The sequence below is a fragment of the Carcharodon carcharias genome, chromosome 6, assembly GCF_017639515.1.
Source record: "Carcharodon carcharias isolate sCarCar2 chromosome 6, sCarCar2.pri, whole genome shotgun sequence".
In the NCBI taxonomy this organism is placed as follows: Eukaryota; Metazoa; Chordata; class Chondrichthyes; order Lamniformes; family Lamnidae; genus Carcharodon; species Carcharodon carcharias.
This window is the reverse complement of record NC_054472.1, coordinates 73012951-73033978: the sequence shown is the minus strand read 5'-3', so window position 1 is coordinate 73033978 and position 21028 is coordinate 73012951. Positions and strand designations below refer to the sequence as shown.

The 21028-nt window shown below is 40.8% G+C and overlaps 1 protein-coding gene across 1 annotated transcript in view; it reads left to right on the top strand.

The window, feature by feature from the left end:
- Positions 1-3243: 3243 nt before the first annotated feature.
- The window catches only part of stmn2b (stathmin 2b), a 54820-nt gene continuing 37035 nt past the window's right edge, over positions 3244-21028 (top strand). The window contains exon 1 of the mRNA XM_041189892.1: positions 3244-3374. Within this exon, the coding sequence (XP_041045826.1) occupies positions 3356-3374 (19 nt within the window). The 5' untranslated portion in view covers positions 3244-3355. The remainder of the gene's footprint in view (positions 3375-21028) is intronic.

Below are 21028 nucleotides of genomic sequence, written 5' to 3'. Positions count from 1 at the left end.
ACAGATAAAAGGTAGCACACAAAAATCCACCAGCAAGTTTGGTTTAAAAAAACAATAAACTTGAGCTGATCCAAAACTCTGCTGCCTATATACTAAATTGTACCAAAACCTGTTCAGCCATCACCCCTGTCCTCATTGACCTCCTCATATACCATTGTCTTAAAAATAAAATTTATAGCAACATGTTCAAATCCCTGCATGGCCTCACTTCTCCCTATTTCTATAAGCCCCTGCAATCCTACAAGTTTACAAGAAATATGCATTCCCCACTCCTTTCATCTCTCCTACAGGTGGCTTTGACCAAGCATTTATTCACCACTCCTAATGTCCCTTTCATTGGCTGAGTTAATTTTTGTCTATGGTAACTAACCTGTAAGTAGTTAATGATTCCTTTAAATAGTGATTGGGGGGTTCTTTCTGCTGCTGAATGCATATTCAGCTGTGCTAGGTTAAGAGAGGGTGTTAGCTAAAGCTTTGAGATCCAAAATGGCACCGCTGGTGTCAAATCAGTGTTGCACACTGCTTGACATCATGATCTGCCTGCTTTGCATATTTCCAGGGGTTGTTCATGTTGCACAAATTAACACCATTGCCAATGTGCAGTGCAACTCACCATAAAAAATGCATGTGCACCCTCTGGTTGAAATTGTGATGCGCTAAGGGCAATTAAAGCACCCAGAAAAATAAGTGCAAATGATCCCAGTTTCTTGCCCAGTGACTTTTAGCTTTATTCTTGAAACATTCCAATTGTGTATAACATATATTGCGAAGCAATGCAATGGGATCAATACTTGATGCAGTACTTATTAAGAATAAGTGTTTTTACTGTAGTATTTTTATATTAGAACTTGCAATTTCAAAGTACAGTGAAATGTACAGTGGTACAGCATTTAATACAATTTAATACAAAGAAATCTGGATCAAATTATATCCAACATTTTCTAATAAGAGCCACACCCAAACATTCCAGGTATTTGTTTTTGTTTCAAATTTCCAACATTTGCATTGTTTTCCCAATTATATCAAAAACCAGTGACAAACATCTTTTTTGCCAAACTGATATATAATGACTTTTGCTGTAAATTTACTGGAAAATAACTATTTTGGTGAAGACAATTCACAGATTTAACTCATTTCATTTGAGCAAGTAAATATTTTATTAATTAATCATAATATATTTCAAGCAGTTTCTGGTGAAATACGTTTCAACTTGACAATTCATTTAAACATCAACTCAAACTTGAGCTCATCTATAAATGGCTTAAGGATGTCAGCTCTGAAAGAAATGTTAATATAAGATATTTCTGTATAAAAGTTCATAGCCTCAATATGATAGTGATTATAGTATGTTAGATAAGCTAACAGTGGGATAAGGAGTCAAAAAAATCAATATCCATTGATTTAATGAAAATTGTGGTGCACAAATGTATTATTGCTATGTAGATTTATTTTTGCTGCTGCATATCTAGTTTTGCAGAATAATTTAGTTTCTGTATTTAACTCAGCTCAAATTTTCACAGTTATGATTAAAGGCTACCTTTATGCTGTGACAAGCAGGAAATCATTCCCTATACCAGAATATGGATCGTATAGCCCGTAAAGCACAGATTCACAAGCACCTCGAGAGATACAAATAGCAACACTCACTGCTTGAGCTTCTCCGAGTCAAGACTGCAATCCCACTACTCCACCCACAAACAGCAGCACTGCAGCGAAAACCCAGTTTTTATATGTTAGCCCTTCGTTACTTATACCAACGCCATAATCAACTGGATTATATTTTAGTTAACTTTTCTCATAAATACGAATAATAATTTAATTTTACTAATAAATAATAATCACTTAATGTTTAGCATTAAAAAAAGGCTTTAGCACAATAGCAAGATATGTTAAACTAACCTGCAGTGCAGTTAGACTTGAGTAGACAGATCCTAGAATGGCGAAAGTACCAATTTATTTTTTTACATTAGGATGGGCAAGTAAAGAAATAAATGCAAACCAGTATTTAAATCTAATTATGTTGCATTCATATTTTGTAAAATCTGCATGGACTTTCTAGGAATCCGGTTCAAATTGGTTTTGGTTGGACTGGAAGAATGACATTAACTGCGATTGTGCTGTGTCAACTGCAATAAAGAGTCAAGTGGTCTTTGAATAATCATATTCAACAGCATTCACTGTGGAAATGAAAGCAGCCTTTGTAGTAAGAGGAGAGCAAACAACTGATGGTGATGATGGCAGTGGTGGTGATGGTGAGTTCAGTCATCCTGTGAGATTCTTGGACACACTTTCAAACCCAGTGCTAAATAAATTATAGGTACTACTTATAATAAATAAGGTCTTAATCAAATGATAGATGAATACTTTACATTAAATAGTGGATAAGCAGCTGCAAGAAAGTTGGACCTAGTTTTTAGCCTCCTGGCTCCATTAATAGTTGAAAGTGAAGCAAATGAACTGAAACTAAGAGGAAGTGTCTCCACGTACAGTTACCCATCATTAGAGCGCAACGTTGCTGCTCAGAATTTGCCAGGACTTTCCATTTGCCACCTGCCAGCACCCATGAGGCTTTCTTGTTCATTTCTCTGTGCTCTCAGTCTGCTGACACCACTTTTTAGATGATAAAAGTAAATTAGCTGAATGAAAGCCTTGTTTCAAGCATCTGTGAGTACTTCAGGTTAATCTGCAAAACCAAGGCATTATTACAATTAATGCAATACTAATACAACTTAGTTGCAATACAACTAATAGCTGGATACATTAAAATTCGAAGTGTTTCTTAGGAGTTTGATTTAAGGCAGAATTTAATGCATGGAACTAAGGGCGCGGCTGTCGTTTCCCCTCCCCCTCTGTGTGCTGGAACATTGCACCAAATGAATTGAAAATTGTCCGATTTTCGAAAATTGCGGTTCAGCACCACGGACAGCACATAATGTTCTCGCAAGAAAAGCACTTGGATGAATTTTCAGGTATTATAAAATGTGCTGCTTCCAAAACATCAATTATTGAAGTCAAATATTTAGCATTTTGCATGGAATGTGCCACTAGATAAGGAGGGAGGTGGTTCAATATTGATTTGCATTTCAAACTGCATACTGGCACTTTGTGCTTTAGCATCATTGGTGGATCAATATTTAACGCCTGGAGATCCAGCGAATGCACCAGTCATGTCAAGGGACCTTTTCAGCCAATCTGGTTTGCTTGGCAGGTGATTATTATTCATAGAAGTCGCCTGTATTCTTTCCTTTCCAGAGCTCCACACTGCTGACTCAGTGCCTTATTCAGTCATCTCGCTCCACGCTGCTGTAGCTGGACCCCTTTCCCTTCCAGCCTCTGAGCATTTGCATCCTCCACCATGTCTAAAACAGCAATCGGTAAGAATTCCTTACTTTTGTAATACACGGCGAATTTTTTTTCTCAGCAGAAAATGTAGTGTATTCAAATATACCGATTTTTAAAATAATCGAATCTCTATTTTCTTTTATGGTGGGCTTAATTTTTTAAGAAAGATTATGCAACTTATTAAATCTACCAGTGGCTAAATAAGTCTATTTTCAGGTTTTCCTCTGAAATATCTGTTCTAGGAGTAAAGTGCATTCCAAAATACCCAGACAAGTCAAGAGAGCAGCACCTTGAAAATTATTGAAATTAGTTCTATTGTTTGTAATTTGTAGCAACCGTTGTAGTTAGAAATATTTTTAATTTACATCACCTAAAAAGAAAACCTTTTGTGGCTTTTAGAGGCTCATTTAGATGTAAGACAGTCTAACAAAAGATAGTAACCTCATGCAATGTTTGTTTTATTCTTTTATAATATTGGTTTATGTTTAATTCTTTAATGGTTGTAAAATCCTCAACGTCTTCAGAGAATAAAAGTACCTTCGGGCATTTGCAGTGGTGTGCTTGCTACGTTTTTTTTTGACAGAACACAGCACAATGCAGGCAGACCCCACCCATGTGGCTATTCTTTCAGCATTGAGATACCATTTAAAATTCATTAGCTTTTATGTTACCTGGCTGAGATTCATGCGGGAGGGATGAAAACCAATTATAGAAATTGCAGCTCTTACAAAAATAAAATTAAGTTTGGAAATCCTAACAACGTGAAATATATCGGATTAATAAAGGTGAACAAGTGGCTGAAAAATTACAGTAGATCACCATTTAATAAGTGAGAAACTGCAAGAAAAACAAAGATCAAATAATCCAAATGCTGCAATCTCTTGTTTTCCACAATTAGCAATGGCTTGGAACTCAAAAGAGGGAAAGATACAGAGAGACATTGTTAGAAAACTACGAGATGCTAATTAGAAGGTTCTATTATTAAATACTACCATATGGGATTTTCAATAATATGAACTCATCTCTGGAATTAGTTTCCTCTTTAGAGACAACTGTCTCCACCTAAACTTGTTCAGTGAATGTGGATGAAGGAAGGAGGAAATTTGTATGTAAATTAAGTATGCAGTGAATAGCAAGGTGGAAAGGGTGGGGTACTTAATCTGAGACAGAGCTGTATGCAAATGCATTGAGACTAAACTCTGGGAGACCAGCCAGCCCTGCAGTGCTTACAGCAGCAATTCCTCCCCACTGCACCAATCTAATAATCAGTATTGATAATTTGTAGTTGGTGAGAGACTGATCATTGCAGAAAGCCCTATTAAGAATACTGTTGCCATGGAAAGCTCTTCTTTGATTGATTAATGAGCAAGTCATACGTGACAAACATAAGTTTTGGCTAAAGATGAGGCTTCTGATACCAGTAACTAAGGAAGGCCACCAATGTGAATCAAAGTTCAAAACAACAGAAACACCAGACATGCTTTATATTTGGATAGCCAAAACAAGCCTCAGGTGATGTCTAGGAGGAAAGAAGTTGCAAGGTTATATAACCCCATCACTATCACTTTGTAGTTGTTTACATCACAGGTACAGTTTGACAGGAATTAAATCTTTCTCCCACTTCCCTTAATGAAATACCTTTGGCTCAATTGGATTTTAATCTTTGTATTCAACTATAATTTTTTCCAACTCCAGTGGCATAATGATGCTGCAGGTATTCTGAAGATTTTTTCTGGAAAGTAGTTAATTCTATTCTTCCTCCTTATTGTTTTGTTAACATATTTTGTATATACTTTGCAACAGTTTAATTTCAGAGATTAAAATATAAACCCAAAATGTGTGATATTATAATCTATAAAATACAAGCTTTTATATTTGCTTCCTGACATGGAACAGAAGAATATATCCTATTTAAAAAAATTGTAGATCAAACGCAACTTACACAATTTCATATATATCATCATAAGTTTATTTACCTTTCCTTGCAAGCATTTAACTAGGAGAGCAAAGTGGTCTGGGATATTGACTTTTAAAATTTCACTGCCCATGTCATTCCATGACCATCCACCAGGCAGTGCAATTCAAGCATGATAAGCAGCACAGGCTCAAATTAACCCTCCCCTCATTCAAGACAGGACACGATGCTTCCATATGCTGCTCTTTCTTCTGCACTGGCTGATAGTAGGCAAAATGCATCTAGTTCAGAAAGGTGATTTCAAATAATAGGCAGCCCTGGACTGAAACACTCAAATTTTGTTGGAAATCAATCCCACTAATATACATTAGAATCCAGTTTTTTCAAATCTTTTGAAGAAAATTTCTACACCAATTCTTGCACAGTTGACATTTTCTTTTTAATTAGTATGACCTTGAAAAGAGGTCAGTGTTTAAGTGCATTATTTCACAATTTAACCCTCACCTCCCAAATTCCCATTTTCTTTATTATCAAAATATTGTCAACACATTCAGTTATATTTACTCAAAACAATTAATATTGGGTTAATTTATTTTATTCATGTGTGATAGTAAAATTATAGGGGACGGATTGGATTCCATCTGTATTGCTCTCATTTCGGGTACAAATTAGATTATTTCTGGTAGTTCAAAAAAAAGACATTTATTGGACCTTAGTTCAGAAAAATTGCCCCAAAAAATCTCTATCTCGGCTGGAACTTTAACTCACAATATTGAAAGATCATAGAATGTTACAGGAGTACTACTGAGCAGTCAATGCCTAAACACATCAGCTTATGTAAAACTAAGGATTTGAGGGCAATCTACAGTTTGCCACAGATTGATCAATACTCTTGCTTTTTTGTTGTTTAGGCATTAATATATTCTGAAATATAGAATGTTGTATTATATATGTGGATGTGTACACATCAATATACTCCTGCATTACACTTCCATGCCAGTATACTTCCCTTCCAATATAGTTGAGTCTTTAATGGCCTCAAGTGATTTAGTAAGTCAACCAATTGCATCAAATCACTGTCAGTGATTCCACTCAGAACTATGAGGGATGGACTATAACTGTTCATCTTGCCAACAATGCCCACACCCTGAGCATGAGTTAAAAACAACTTTCAAGTCCTTATTTTATCCATCAAACCTGAACAGAGAACTGTATTCATTTAAACTGCCACATAATCTCAAGCACTTCAAAGGACCCTGCCTCTGTCTTCCCTTGTTTTTGTGCTTTTTTACCATAAAACTATATCTCCGTAGAAGCAATGAAACTGATATTTTCTTCTGAATTTCTCCTCAGTGACATCATGAATGATGGGGATGAAATCATTCTTATGATGAGATTTAGGATTATATAGCAATTGACAAAGACATCATTCTCTTCTAAGGCATTTTGTAAGTAAATATATATTAGAAAGCAACAGGCTTAGTTCTCATGAATAATGCAGGAGTTGTTTAGATTGAATATAGTGATATGCAGCATGAAGAGAAATTAAATATTTAACAGAATATTTCTGCCTTAATGAAAGTAAGTTTTAATTTATTTGATGTTCTCCATGAAGATAATTGTCACTAATTTTGCCCAAGGAAATTAGAGCAGAAAGTAAAGCATTAATATAATAAAAATAATGTTATGACTGAAATAAAAACAAAATGGTAAGATACATTTCACAACCACATCAACAACTAACTATATTTATCAAGAACAAAAGCAAAATACTCTGGATGTTGGACATCTGAAATAAAAACAAGAATTGCTAGAAATACTCAACAGGTCAGGCAGAATCTGTGGATAGAGAATGTTTTGGTTCAATTACTTTTCATCAGTTCTGGAGGCTTTGGCATGGCAAAATGTTCCAAGATGCTTCACACTTGTAGGTCCACCTCCAGCAGCGATAGCAAGGAAATAAGGGGCAGATGGCGGAGGGAGGGGGGAATTGTGGTAGAGGGCATGGCTGAAGTAGTAAGTATGTTTTAAGATGACTTTTGGAAATAGCAAGAGATGTGTAAAGCAGCTAGCTTCAGAAGAGAGTTTTGAAATGTGGGGAGAAGGAGGCTACAGGCTCTTGCACCAACAATCAAGTAAAACAGGAGAGAACACACTGTAGGTTAGAGCAGAAAGTATAGAGAGAGCTGGAAGGGGTGGCAAAGGAAGTTGGATTGAGGCTGGAGGGGTATTTGTAGATGAGAATGAAGAACTTGAAATCTATGTACTGAGGAATGGGAAACCAGTAGAGGTCAGCAAGGGTGATTAATGAGTAACACTAGAGATAAGAAGGTAGATAGCAAAATTCTATATGAATCAAAGTTTATGCAGGGTGGTGCTTTGGGAGGTTGATGAGAGAGAGATTAGAAAAATCAAGACTAGAAGTAACAAAGACATAACTGAGGGTTCAGCAGCAATACAGATGAGGAAAGAAAAAAAAAACAAGTGCAGCTAAGAGTTGAACAAGATACTGCAGATTATCAAAATGAGTTTGAGCTAGCTTTCAAGAAGGGGCCTGTGATTAGGGACTACAGGAGTGTAGTGTATCTGATGGAAACTGAACAGGATTGCTTCCAGTTTGACAAATTACAGAAGTGTCATCTACACTGAATTGCCCCATAAACCTTAATGTTAATCAGCACACTAAAATAGTAGGATGTCAATCCCTTCATAATTCTTTGTTTTAGAGCTTCGAGCTGGAGCTAGCCTGGAGACAGACATTTTAGGGCTGCTTTTTTGACTCTATTCATGTTGCTGAGGTTTTCTAGATGTAAGTTATAAGAGTGTACTTCCCACAATTTTCCAACCACATAGGGAGTATATTTGTGACTTCCTAATGTTTCCATGTTCCGCGCTGGAGGCATGCATTTAAAAAATTATATTTTTGTGGAGCTCCATCTTATAACATTCTGAAATTTTTTTTCCATTGCTGGCATAGTGGGATGATGGGCTATAAATATTATTCGCACTGGAGTGGAGCTTCATTAGGTCACAATGCAAGACATCTGTTTATGCGCAGGAATGGCTGAGAGCTTTAAAACTAAATTTATATAAAATACAATTATATGGCAATCCAATAAATATAACCTCTTCTCTTAAACTTGAAACCAAATATAGTAAAGGTTAGTTGTAGTGATAAAAAATGTAGATTGTAAAACAATCATTCAACCGCAGGCTCAGCTTTGTGATCTGCCATCCTTTGTAGGACAAGGTTCTCTCCAAGAAATATACCTGGGGAAATTTCAGGTCAACTGCCTGTCAATCCCCCCCTCCCAATTAAAATTGATTAAAGCTCCTAAGCAAAAGATTTAAGAACAGATCTCACCAATACAAAGTGAGTTATTCACAACTATCAGGAAATTCACTGATATTTGATACAAACATGAATTATATTTACATTATAATACCAAGAATTGTTTCTTTTAAAATGACTTCCAATTAAATTTTTCTCTGTTTGCCACTTCCACTTACTTTGTTATTAAAATGATTGATTATGGTAAAATATCACCATGCGCTATAGGTTGGTAGGTAAGTGTGTAGCATAATGTGGTATAATATCATACTGCCCAGGAAGATGCAAATGCCAATCCCTGGTCTGTGCTGTGATAACATAGCTCAGCCAGTATGACAGTAGGATGACTGTAGTTGCCCTCAAAACTACTTGTTAGAAACAAAATAAATGACTCGGGGGGTGGGGGGGGGGGGGGTTCCTGCTTGTAACCTCATGTTGGGAAATCTCTAGGATTTTCCTGGAGTCTGCAGAAATTCAAAACTAATCTCCTGGAAACTGCTGCAAAATGCCAGAAAAAATGAAAGGGACATTAAAAAATACTTTTCTTATATAATTTTCTTCTATCACTTTTATTCAGTTAGAAATTGGCGGGTGGGGGCAAAAGACTGACAGTCATGAATCATGCAAGGGCAACAAAGGCTCAGTTGCTTGTGGGACTGGTGCACAGGGATGGGTGAATTCCCAGCTCTGCAAACCTGACCTTTAAAAATGGTTGCCAAGACATTGGACTTTAAGCCTGGGGAATGGGTTGGATTGAAAGTCGGGGCTGGTGATTCTATAAAAACTGAGGAGAATGCCAGGTATGGAAGCGGGCTGGGCAGGAGCCTGCCTTGGGGCGCCAGCGCTGCCTAAAATATAATAAAAAATAAAATACGAAACATCCTCCCCCACTCGTCGCTCACACCCCCTTGCCCCTCACACCCCCGCACACTCCCCATGACCCATCCATGTCACCTCATGTCCCCATGCCATGCCAGCAGCCCCACCCATCCCCACGGCCCCTCATACACTCCATGCCAAGGCATGCCCCCAAACAAACCTTATGGCCCCTCATGCTCCCCATGCCAAGCTCTGACTTCCACCCACTTCCCATGACTCTTTATCCCTGTGCCAAGCTATGCCCTCATGCACCCCCATTGTCTTTCAAGCTCCCCATGCCTAGGTATGCCCCCAAACAACTCCTATGGCCCTCATGCCCCCCATGCCAAGCTGCCATGTTATGTGCACCAAACAACCTCAATGGTTTTTCATGCTATGCCCCAACCCACCCCCTTAGCCCTTTATAACCCCTATGCCAACTTAGTGCCAACCCATGCCACCAACTTTTGTCTTTACACCTACTGTGTGAACTCATCTGGTATCCATTATGAGCAGACCTCAGGGCCCATGCAGAGATGAGATAAAATAAAGTTCTAAGAGTCTATTGAAGACTTCACCATATTGAAAAAATGCTCATTCTATAAAACCCACTGCTATATTCAGAATCCTTCAACTATATAAAGCCTTATGACAACAAATATTTCAGTCAAGTGCACAATCTCTTATAGCAACAAGTATTGGAATTCATAGTCCCACATTAAGGAGTCTATAACCACTTGGAGCTGTCAATCAAACTATGAAAAGGTAGGCACCCTACTGTGCTGATAGATAGTTGTGATATCAGTCAAACAGTACTAATCCAGTAATTGAAGCCTTCAGGCTTATGTCAACAGAGGAGTGAAATAGCAAGCATTTTTTAACACTCTAGACATGTTTTCAAAGATTTAAAGGACAGGACTTTTAAATGCCCTGACAGCTCCCTTTAATAGGTATTGCTCACTGACCTCTGGACAGTTCCATTTAACAGATCCTTTTGGCAGGTCCCCTTTACAGGTGCTTCTGATAGTTTTGACAGGTCTGTTGACAGTTCTAATGAGTTTGACAGTAATATGCTTATGCACTTTATACGAACATTTATGCCAACTTTTAATTCCAAAGGACACCTGACCTCCACCAAAGGTGTCCTGGGACTAGATCCAAAGGGGTACCTTACCTGTTGAAAGGAGTACCCTGGCTATCCAAACAAATCCACAAAGTTCAGACCTGGTCTAATCTGCACACTTCAGGTTTCAACCTCCAAGGCTACCAAAATCCACTTCCTTGGAAGAAGCTGATGATTTAAATGGTCACTTGCCTCTGTAAATTGCACTTGCGCAAAACGCACCCAATCCCCCAATTCCCACCCGGCGAAAATGGGAGCTACTTGTTTAGGGTAGTCTGGCGATTATCGGGCAGTTCCACTATTTTTGCCAAAAATGCCTGTTCGCTTTCCAATTGGCATAGATAGATGGTGAGGCAATTGGATGCAGGAGGTCATGTGATTGAAAAATCTTGGAATATGTCTAACCAGAGTTGACAACCCTTTTGTGATCACCTTTAGGAAAATGCATGTGTGTGAGCAATTGGACAGAAGTGCATTTGGCTATGAGGCTATCCCATTGGTTACATAGCATGTGGGGACTCTGACATAGAGTGGTGGGGTCCTGGGCCCTACTATCATCCAGAACAGAATTATGAATCACTACCTGCAGAACAGTAGGAAAGATAGTGATAAAACGGTTGGGAGTAGGGGTGAGGCAGGGCAGGACAGGACTAAAAGGAATGTCTTTTTTTAATGTATCCAACACCGTAATTTTTTTTAATTGCAGTTCTTTTTTTCATTTACTTGGAGGCAAATACAAAGGAGCAGGCTTGTGGAACAGCAAGTCATTGCTCAAACGGGCTGTGTCTCAAGGTGCCAGGGTTTATCCTTGCACCTGAGATTCCCCATGAGGTAAGTTCACAAATCACAGTTCTACAGTACTTCACTTCAAGGAAAGAAATGGAAAAGTAAAGTCAACTCACCTGTGTCTCCCTGAATCAACAGATTACAAGTGGCGCTGCCAAGCCCTGAAAACAGCATTTTGTTTTCCAGTACCCACCGTTTTGATTTTAAATGATTCTGTTGTGCAGGCAACCTTAAACAAGAAAGAAAACACTCGAAATGGAAGGTCATTTGACAGAAAGGTTTGAAGAGTTTTGTCAGTTCAAGATTTATCAGTATGGAAAGTCAGTGATTTAAAACATCAAATAATTAAACTGTTCACAATGAGGAAAACAGTGGGGGAGGGGTGTGGATAAAGGATGAAAAAAATACTTGTTTATGTATGCTGGCTAATTACTGGAGTTTATTACATAAGTAATAGTTTGCTGATCTTCTAGCAGATTCCGCTGGAAAAACAGTGTGAAACTGCGCAGTGACCTTTGATTGATAGCTAACAGTATCCTATTTCATTCTTATTATCTGATGCTTTCAGGAAGGAGGAAAAATCAATAAACGTGCTTTGCTTTTTTAAAAAAGTGAAGGCTCTCACAATATTAACTAGATTTATCAGAAATCTGGACAGAAATCTTTTAGCATGGAGGAGGTTCTTAGCCCGTCTATTATATAAGATCCTGTTTCAAAGTAGGACTATTGTCAAAAAGATTATCGTAAATTATGAGAATGAATAATTACTATGAAAAAATAATGGCATATAAATTTCCGAATGTTGTTCCAGAACTCCTCTTAGTGTTTGGTTTTGACTCCAATTAGGTCTAGGTACAATCTTGGGAAGCACAGATTCCATGTCGGAATGGAGGGCATAAAACTAATTAACACACAAGGGGATATACCTGTTACTGCTTTATATTTATATACAACTTTTTCCCTTTATATTTATTACAATTTAAGCTATAAACCCCTTAATATTCTCTATATGATGCTTACGATGCTTTTGAAATTTTAGTAATGTTCATTGTATGTGGGAACCTCATTATGGATTAGAACCTGCTCAACAGGTTCACAACAGAACCTGTTCTGATATATTGAAAAAGCCCGTGCCAGTAGAAACCTCAGCCACTTGGAGTCAGAATATTTCTCTCAAAATATTTTCATGTTAAAGATTGTGCTGTAGGGGGGATATGTTTTGATAATGTTGATTGTCTAGTATAAGCACCAAAAAGGAAGTTGTCTTTGGAAGTAGTTTATTTAATATTGTGACTTAAGGGCACTGAACTGTTCACTAAATTTTAATATAAACCATTGTAGTTACTGTAACTACATCATTCTCCTATCTTGATTCTAAATCAGATTACATAATCTTCTGACCATTTCAAACATACCTGATCCCATCTCCAATCTGTCCTTTCCTTTTTGGAGACAACTATAGCTATTTTTTCCTGTAGGCTGCCATCAGCACCTGTGCTGAGACTGTTATTTTTATCCTTCCACAGGCCCCCATCACTATCCTTCCTGGAAGTTGCCATCTTTATCATTATTGAGACTGCCATTATTATCCTTCCCAAGCCTGCCATCACTTTCCTTCCTGGGGCTGATGTATTTATCCTTCTTGAGGCTGCCATTACTATCCTTCCTGAAGCAGTCATCATTATTCTTCCTGAAACCTCTACAATCTCCCTCTAAAAATTTGACATTATCACTTGTGTTTCTTTGACTACGATTAAATTGTGTTTTTTTTTAAAAAAAAACTTCAGAAATCACCTGCCACTCCAATTGAGCATCTGATGATTTTTAAGACATCTAACTACCCATCAGCTATGTCATTTGAATTGATATGTTCTAAAGAAAGAAACACTTATTTTTATGTAGTGCCTTGTCTATTAAAAACATCTGCAAGTGCTTCACATGTAGTGATCTACCTTGAAATGGAGTTAGTGTTGCTATTTAGGCAAATATAGCAGCTGTTTTACACACTAGATGCCACAATATGTAAACAGTCTCTCCAAAAGTGAAAAAAAAGCACTATAGTCACATTTATAATTTGACTTATAAGATCAGATCAAATCAGATTTTGTGACTTTTGGTGTAAAGGAGAAACAGCCTTATGACCTTCAAACAAATCTGCAAGGAATGTCAAACACAGCATGTCAACTTTAACTGTTAAACATCTGTAGCTGGTTAGCCGAAACCATAGCCTATATAAAAAGGTTTATTGAAACTCATGTTAATTTTCACTAGATTCTAACTGGATAAATCAGAAGATTGTCTCTATTTCCTAAATAATAAACTGGGTTTTCAGATGTGAAAACATTATTGCTTATGTTGTGATAAAATTAAAAAGAAAAATACATAATTTAATAGCAACCAGTGCCACTAAACCCTTCTAGAGGCCAGTTATTGTTTTACATTTCATTTCCTTGGAGTTTTACAAAGAAATATTCCTTGTTCTACCTAACTATTTTCTATATTAACATCTTAACGTTTTAAGAGCGTTCTTTAACAATTTTTCAGCGTAATGCAGCCTAAGACCCTTCTTGAAATGAGCATGCCACTGTATAAGATTTAAATCTTCAACATAAAACATGTTATACCAGCTATGAGGGCTGTTTAGCCCATCAATCAATTAATTAAATAGAACTTTTCCCTGCCCGTCCAACTTTATGGCTGGAGGGCAGGTGAATAGGCCAAGCGGCCTTTGGATTTGTGAGGAAACCTCATTCACGGGCGGGTTGAGGTTTCCGATGTTAATTAAAAATTAAATAAAAGTTTTTAGAACTCATTTTCAACTTGTCCCTGCCCATGTGACAGAGTCACATGAGGGGACATGTTTACCTTAATTTAAAAATCTTTATTTTTCATATTAGAAATCTTCAGCACCCTGAGGCAGCTCTGTACCTTCAGGGAGCTTTCACTGAGCATACATGTGCTGACTTCCACGCTCACCCTCTCCCTCTCCACCCCCTCCCCACCCAGGCAGCGCTGAGCATTTAAGCGCTGGATGGCTGTTAATTGGCCAGCCAGTGTGAAATCACAGTTGGGGGTCCAATCGCGGGCGGCAGACCGTCACACGGCCGCTCCCCCTCATCGGGCAGGCACAGCAGGTGGGACCGGAAGATCCTCCCCATTGTTTCAGGTCAATGACCTGATGTCGGGAGGAGGGCACCCAGCAATCCGCATGCCCCTAATTAACCGGCGGTTAAGCTCGTTGATGAGCTCTTTTAAAATGGCTGCTCTAAGGCCTTTTAAGTTTTAATTGGGAGGTGCAAGGAAAATGGAGGGCCTGGGACACATCAGAGTGCAGTGTTATGAATGCAGAGGGGAGCCATGAGGTCTAATGGATTCACTGGTCAACATATTTAAGAAACAGGGAATGATGTTTCGCTGCTAAACCACACAGGGTTCCCATTGCTGGTGCTGAGAAGCTTGTGTTTGTGAAAAGTAAGTAGTGGGACTCCTAAGAGGGACATGAGGCTGCTGACACCACTTGGGCAGGAGAGTTTGGTATCAGAAGCCCCGGTAAACAAATAACCAACAGCTGAGCAAGTGCAAATGGGAGAACGCTGCTGTGACGGAGTAGAGGAGGAGCTTCAGTAGAGGAACTCGCCTGGTCAGGGGGAGACCAGAGGAGTGCAGTGAGGGACTGCGAGGGGAAAAGGCACTAACCAAGGCATTGGGTGCACCACCCAGCCATTAGCTAATAGCAGATCAGAGTGCCAGTGCCACTGGAGGCTGTGCTGACCCAGGCAGTTGGTCTTGGACGTTTATGCTCTGGTGTACAATGACCTGAGCTGCCCTCATGGCAATTCCCTACCTGCAGCCATCAATGTCACCATGGTACTGAATTTTTATGCTCCTAGGTCATTCCTGGGTGACATCTTGCAGTTGGCAGCTCATCACACCATCCATTTTGAAACTGATGGGCCAGCACAAGCACAGAGGACATTGGGTTTTGCCACATCCATGAATTCCCTCAGGTCCAGTGGGACACTCATTGCACCCATGTAGCCATCAAGGCACCAACAGACTAGACAGATTCCTGAACAGAAAATGCTTCCACTCGATGAATAGCCAGCTGGTCTGTGACCGCAGGAAGTCCACATTGCAGGTCTGAGCTAGTTTCCTGGGCAGCTGTCATGATGCCTTTATTCTGCAAGACTCTCAGGTGCCATAACACTTCCAGCCAACATCCAGACGCTGTGGGTGACTGCTGAGGGATAAGGATTATTCCCTGAAAAGGTGGCTGCTGACGTCCATCCAATATTGATGCGGAGACAACCAAAGCCACCTACAAACAGGGCTTGCATCGAACAGATCATTGGCATCTTGAAGATATGCTTATCTTGACATGACTATACAAAGGGGCCTAGATGAAGAGAAGGACCCGAAGCGCCACTCTTTTCTCCTCTCCAACCTCCTCCAAGGAAAAGATGAGAGAGAGGAGGATGAAGTCATGCTGCCAAGCAGTCCAGTGCCCAGACATTGGAGGAAAACAATCGAGTCTATCCCAAGCCTCACCGTGACCAAGGGCCACAGTGATTCAGCAAAGTTTCATTTGAGCGGCTTTCAGCCCTTATGGCAAATGATTCTGTAACTCGCCTTCCATCAGAGAGAGAAACTGTCTGGTAAGCATTCTGAATAATTCCACGGCTGCTCAAAGACACTGAGATTGGAGTTTCTGCTGCCACCATTGCCTCACATCACAGAACATGGAACCACACCAAGCCCAGGAACCCTTCTTCCTCCACCACCCCTTAACTCTCATCTCACTTTTAACGGCCAAACAAATGGAGAGTTTCGTCCAGATGATCCATTAGGTGCCTTACACTCTCGCCTACTTCTGTGAGATGCTCCCATTGTGGCTAGGAATGAGGTGGAGGCTGCCTGTTCCCTTGTTTCTGCTCTTGGCTGAGATGCCTGTGGCTTCTGTCCTGATTGTGGAGGCTCCTCCAAAGGTTGCTGCACTGTGGCATTGCAGGGGCAGCCTCTGTCATGGAGTCTGCAGCAGGGTTGTTTCCTGAATCGAAGGGGCCGATGAGATGGGGGTTAACACCACCATGAAGGGTGGTCCTGTCATTGGCCTCTTTGACTGCCTCAACCCTTACGTGCTTGATGAGGCCAGTGGCTGGGACGCAACTGACATCTACTCCAAGCATCTTTGTTCCATCAGTGATACTAAGCCACCAAAGCTACAGAGATTTTTACTCTTTCTTTGCAGTTCAGCATGCTGCTCCTGTACCTGCACGCAGCGGTGCTGAATATGACTCTCCAGTAGGTTGGCCACTCTATCTCAATATAGGAGCTTGTGCACTCAAATCCCTGGGTCATAACAGCATACAAGCACTGCATGAGCTCCTCCAGTGTCTGCCCATGGCTGTGCAACACCTTGGGTCTTTGACATTCAGGAGCTCATCTGCCTTTTGCTCTAGAAAGATCTCCTTATGTGTGAAAACCAAAGTCCAGCTACTTTGCCCAGTGAAGCATGGCTGTGTCTGTCCACCATCCTCTGAAGGGGACTGTCCACAGCTGACTCTGTCTCACTCTCCTCCTCCAGCTCATCTTATGATGGGCTGTTCTCCCAATGCTCCTCGTTCTAAGGTAGATTTAGGTACAACGGAGGTGTGTGTTTGTGTAGGTGCGCGGTACAGAGGTATGATGTTACAGCATTGGCTCTGGAGTCTCCCACCCACCGAGGAGTCCACTTACAACGTGGTGGGACGCTCGGCTCCAACGTTTTTGCACATCCTGAGGCTTCTCAGCAATTGCCTCAGCACAACTAACCCAATAGATAACTGCAGTCAAAGGAGCACAGTGTAGTTAGGCAGGAATTTTCTCCATGCTTTTCATACCCTCCAATCTTGCCATTGCTGATAACCACCTCGATGGCACCCTCACAATGTCCAGTGCCAACTCCATCAATGTCAGGTTGATCAGGTCTGCTACATCACTTGTTTGTGACACAACTATTGTGATCCCTCTTTTCCTGCAGGATAATGAGAGGAATAATGCACGAGTGGCCTGGCCTCTCTCACCTATTCCAGCATGATATCAACATGAGATGTTGCAATCCTCAGTAATACTCCCTGCTCAATGACACCCTGTATGTGAGGGTGGCTGACTCCTCAGTGATGCAACTGACCACTTGCCCTGTCAGTGTTAGGAAGAACTCTGGGCAAATCTGCACAGCTCATGTGCATGCTAGTTTAAAGAGAGCTAGAGAGCTGCCACCCAGGTGTCACTTGCCACCTACCTTTCCATATATCAGGTCATTGAATCTTTTACAACACTGGATCCACATCCTCGTCACATCTCTACTGCTGACCTCTGTAAGCACCTTGATCTTGCCTCTGGCAAATTCCTTCTACCTGACGCTGGGAACAATACCTCTCACCTCTTAGCGACTGCCTTGGTTCAGGGACATCAGTGAATGTTGGGGCTAGCTGTGAACTGCCCATGCCTGTGCTGGCACTTTGTAAACCGTCCTGTGCCATCTCCTCAGCTAATGGAAAGCCCAGTCATCGCTGCCACACACAGTTAAAAATTGTATTACATCACTGACGTGACATGGGATCAGGACCAGTGTTCCCTCTGGGCTGCGCACCTGAACAGCCATGCAACAGTCCATTAAAGGCCATGCATTTAATTACTCCATCCACACACAACCTGGTGGATAAATGAGATTTACTGCCACTCTAGCCCACAAACAGTGATCTGGTAAACTCTCCCATGATGGGAAATTAATGGATGCGAGCCAAGCCTGACGTGATAAATCAGGTGGAATTAACAGCCGAAATTCACTCATGTCAGTTCCCGGAACCTGAAGCTATCACTCAGCCTGACTAATGCACACCAACTGATTCCCTGAAATTAAACAGCAAGCAGGTGTCCTCCTGAAGTCTCCAGTACCCACTCGGGGAAGGGAGGCGACAAGGGGGAGGGCTGGGGTAGGGAGGTAGCAAAGGGCAGGGTCAGGGGATGAAGGTGGTGAGAGGGAGAGAGCAAAAGGTAAGTTGAAAGAGTTAGCAAACTAGAGGATTTGAGGCAGCTAATACCACTGATCAAGTCATTCTTCTGAAGCTGGCTTTGTTGAATTATTAAACAAAAATTGATCCCAAAGACATGTGACACATTAAAAACACAAGGAGCAGAATTTTGCCCTCGGCGGTGGTTTTGGCAGGAGCACGTGAGAGCGATCGGGAAGGTTGGACGGGCAGCGAAAAATTTAAGTGAATTAATATTTTAATGGGCTTTCTAATTGTCGGCAGGCGCACTGCTGATCCCCACGTGTGCCAGCCGACCGAACTATCGCGCGACTGCGCATTGAAGTTGGGAGTTCGCCTGACATCATCACGCGTCATTTCATGCTCGAGCGTGTTGGGCATGTGCCCGCCTGCCAAGGTGAGAATTCTGCCCAAGGGCATTTCTAGGGGGTTGTTTGGATTCCTAGCCCAGATCTCCAAATAATAATGCAATGGCTCTGGTGACGTTATCTCATTGGACATTTGAAAATGTGTATGACGGGATGGGAGGAGTGCCTCGCTACTTGGCAGGCTCTACCATTAATTTAGATGTTTAATTTTGTCACCAAAATTGCTAATTATGTTAAAAGCAAAAAACTGCGGATGCTGGAAATCTGAAACAAAAACAAAAATACCTGGAAAAACTCAGCAGGTCTGGCAGCATCTGCGGAGAGGAGCACGGTTAACGTTTCGAGTCCATATGACTCTTCATCAGAAGTAAGGAAAAATAGAAAAGAGGTGAAATATAAGCTGGTTTAAGGGGGGGTGGGACAGGTAGAGCTGGATAGAGAGCGAGTGATAGGTGGAGATTGTCCTTTTGTCTATGACATCTTTTGGCAAAGAGGTGTTGACGGTGGTGATATTAGCTAAGAAATGTGTTAGTGGTGACATTAAGGGTAGAAAGCAGGACGAGCAAGGGACAGATAACCCTAGTGGGGGTGGGGGGAGGGATCGAAATAGGCTAAAAGGTAGAGATAAAACAATGGATGGGAAAAACATTTAAAAATAATGGAAATAGGTGGGTAAAGAAAAATATGAGAAAATTATTGGCTAATTATGTACCTATACCTCCAGTACCCAGAAGAAAAGAGACTCTGACCAGGTTTCTTTCAAAAGCTCAGAATTACTTATTTATTTTTAATCAAAACTTCTTTTAATAAGTTGCAAGTATTGGTTGACATACAATTGTAATCAGGAAGTATAACTGTCTATCACTTCCTAAAGAATTCCCCCAGCGCGCGGACACCCAGACAAACAAAGGACAAACAAATAGGGCAGAATTTTCTGCCTGTCAGGCGGGCGGGCCCGCCCAGCATGACTCCCGGTGGGAAGCGCTAACTAGTTCCTATGTGGGCATGGGGGGGAATTCCCAAATGCGAGTGTGTGCTCTTTCACGCATGCACACGAAAGAGCGCACATCTCCCTGAGGCTAAGTGCTGCCTCAGGGAGATCGCTGACAGTTGTATAAACATGAAAAATAGAAAATAAAATTCCGCAACATGGCCCCCCTCATGTGACAATGTCACACGAGATGGGACATGTTAATAAATTTCATTAAAACTTTATTCAACTTTTTAAATCCCTAAATGAAACCTCATCCCGCCAGTGGATGAGGTTTCATGTTTTTTCTAGTCCCTGCCGGGGCTCGTGGGCTGCCCGCCAGCCTTAAGGTTGGACGGGCAGGTCCTTTAATTGTTTCAATGATCCTGTCAATGGCCTCAATTGGCCATTGACAGGTCGGCGGGCGCACAGCTGATTTTGCTGCGCTCCCGCCTTCCTGAAAATTTAAATGGGGCGCAGTGACGTCGGGGGTTCCGCCCAACATCATCCCACGTCATTTTGCACATCGGCGAGCGGGCCCTGCCCCTGCTCACCAACGGCAAAATTCAGCCCATAGAGTCTCTCTGCAGAGATGGGCTTTGGAGAACAGGCATTATCCTTTATTTTATAAAGTCTGAACGGACTTGAGGCTGTTGACCTGGAGTTCTCTCGTGTGCAGATGGGCAGCTGGTTCTGGCAGATGCCTGGAAGTTCTCACCAGCTGATGTCAGCTTTGCAGGTCCTAATGCAAACTGGTTACACTTAGATGAGGGTTCCCTGGTTACAGGTTGACAGCCACACACGATTTTAGGCAAAGTTCACAACTTAAGCTTGTTTTCTCTCTCCCATGTGGTTGCCTTTTTCTCTCCCAGCTTCATTAATTAAAGTTCTTTGCAGCTTAACACCAAACAAAACAATTCCTTCTCAACTACCATATAGGTCAGGTGATTTCTTGGGAGAGGCCATCTTGTTTGATAGTTCCACTATGACGTTCTTTAAAAAAAATCCCAGGTTAACATCCAAACATCCAGATCATGCCAGGTCCTTCCATTTTCAAAGAGAAAAATTCAGTCTTGAGAGACATGATTCTAACAATACTTTTAAATACTACTCCTCCCCAATTCACTTTTGTTTGCATTATGAGGGACAGCTTACTTTAAAAATTGTGAAGTGAAACAAATGCATCTCCTTCCCAAAAAACTACCTCAACAGTCATTCTCCTTCCTGGGATTCCATTGTCTCTTGACCACAATGCTCTCTTCCCTAGTTCCCAGTGCCTCTTCAATATTTACTAAATTTAAATG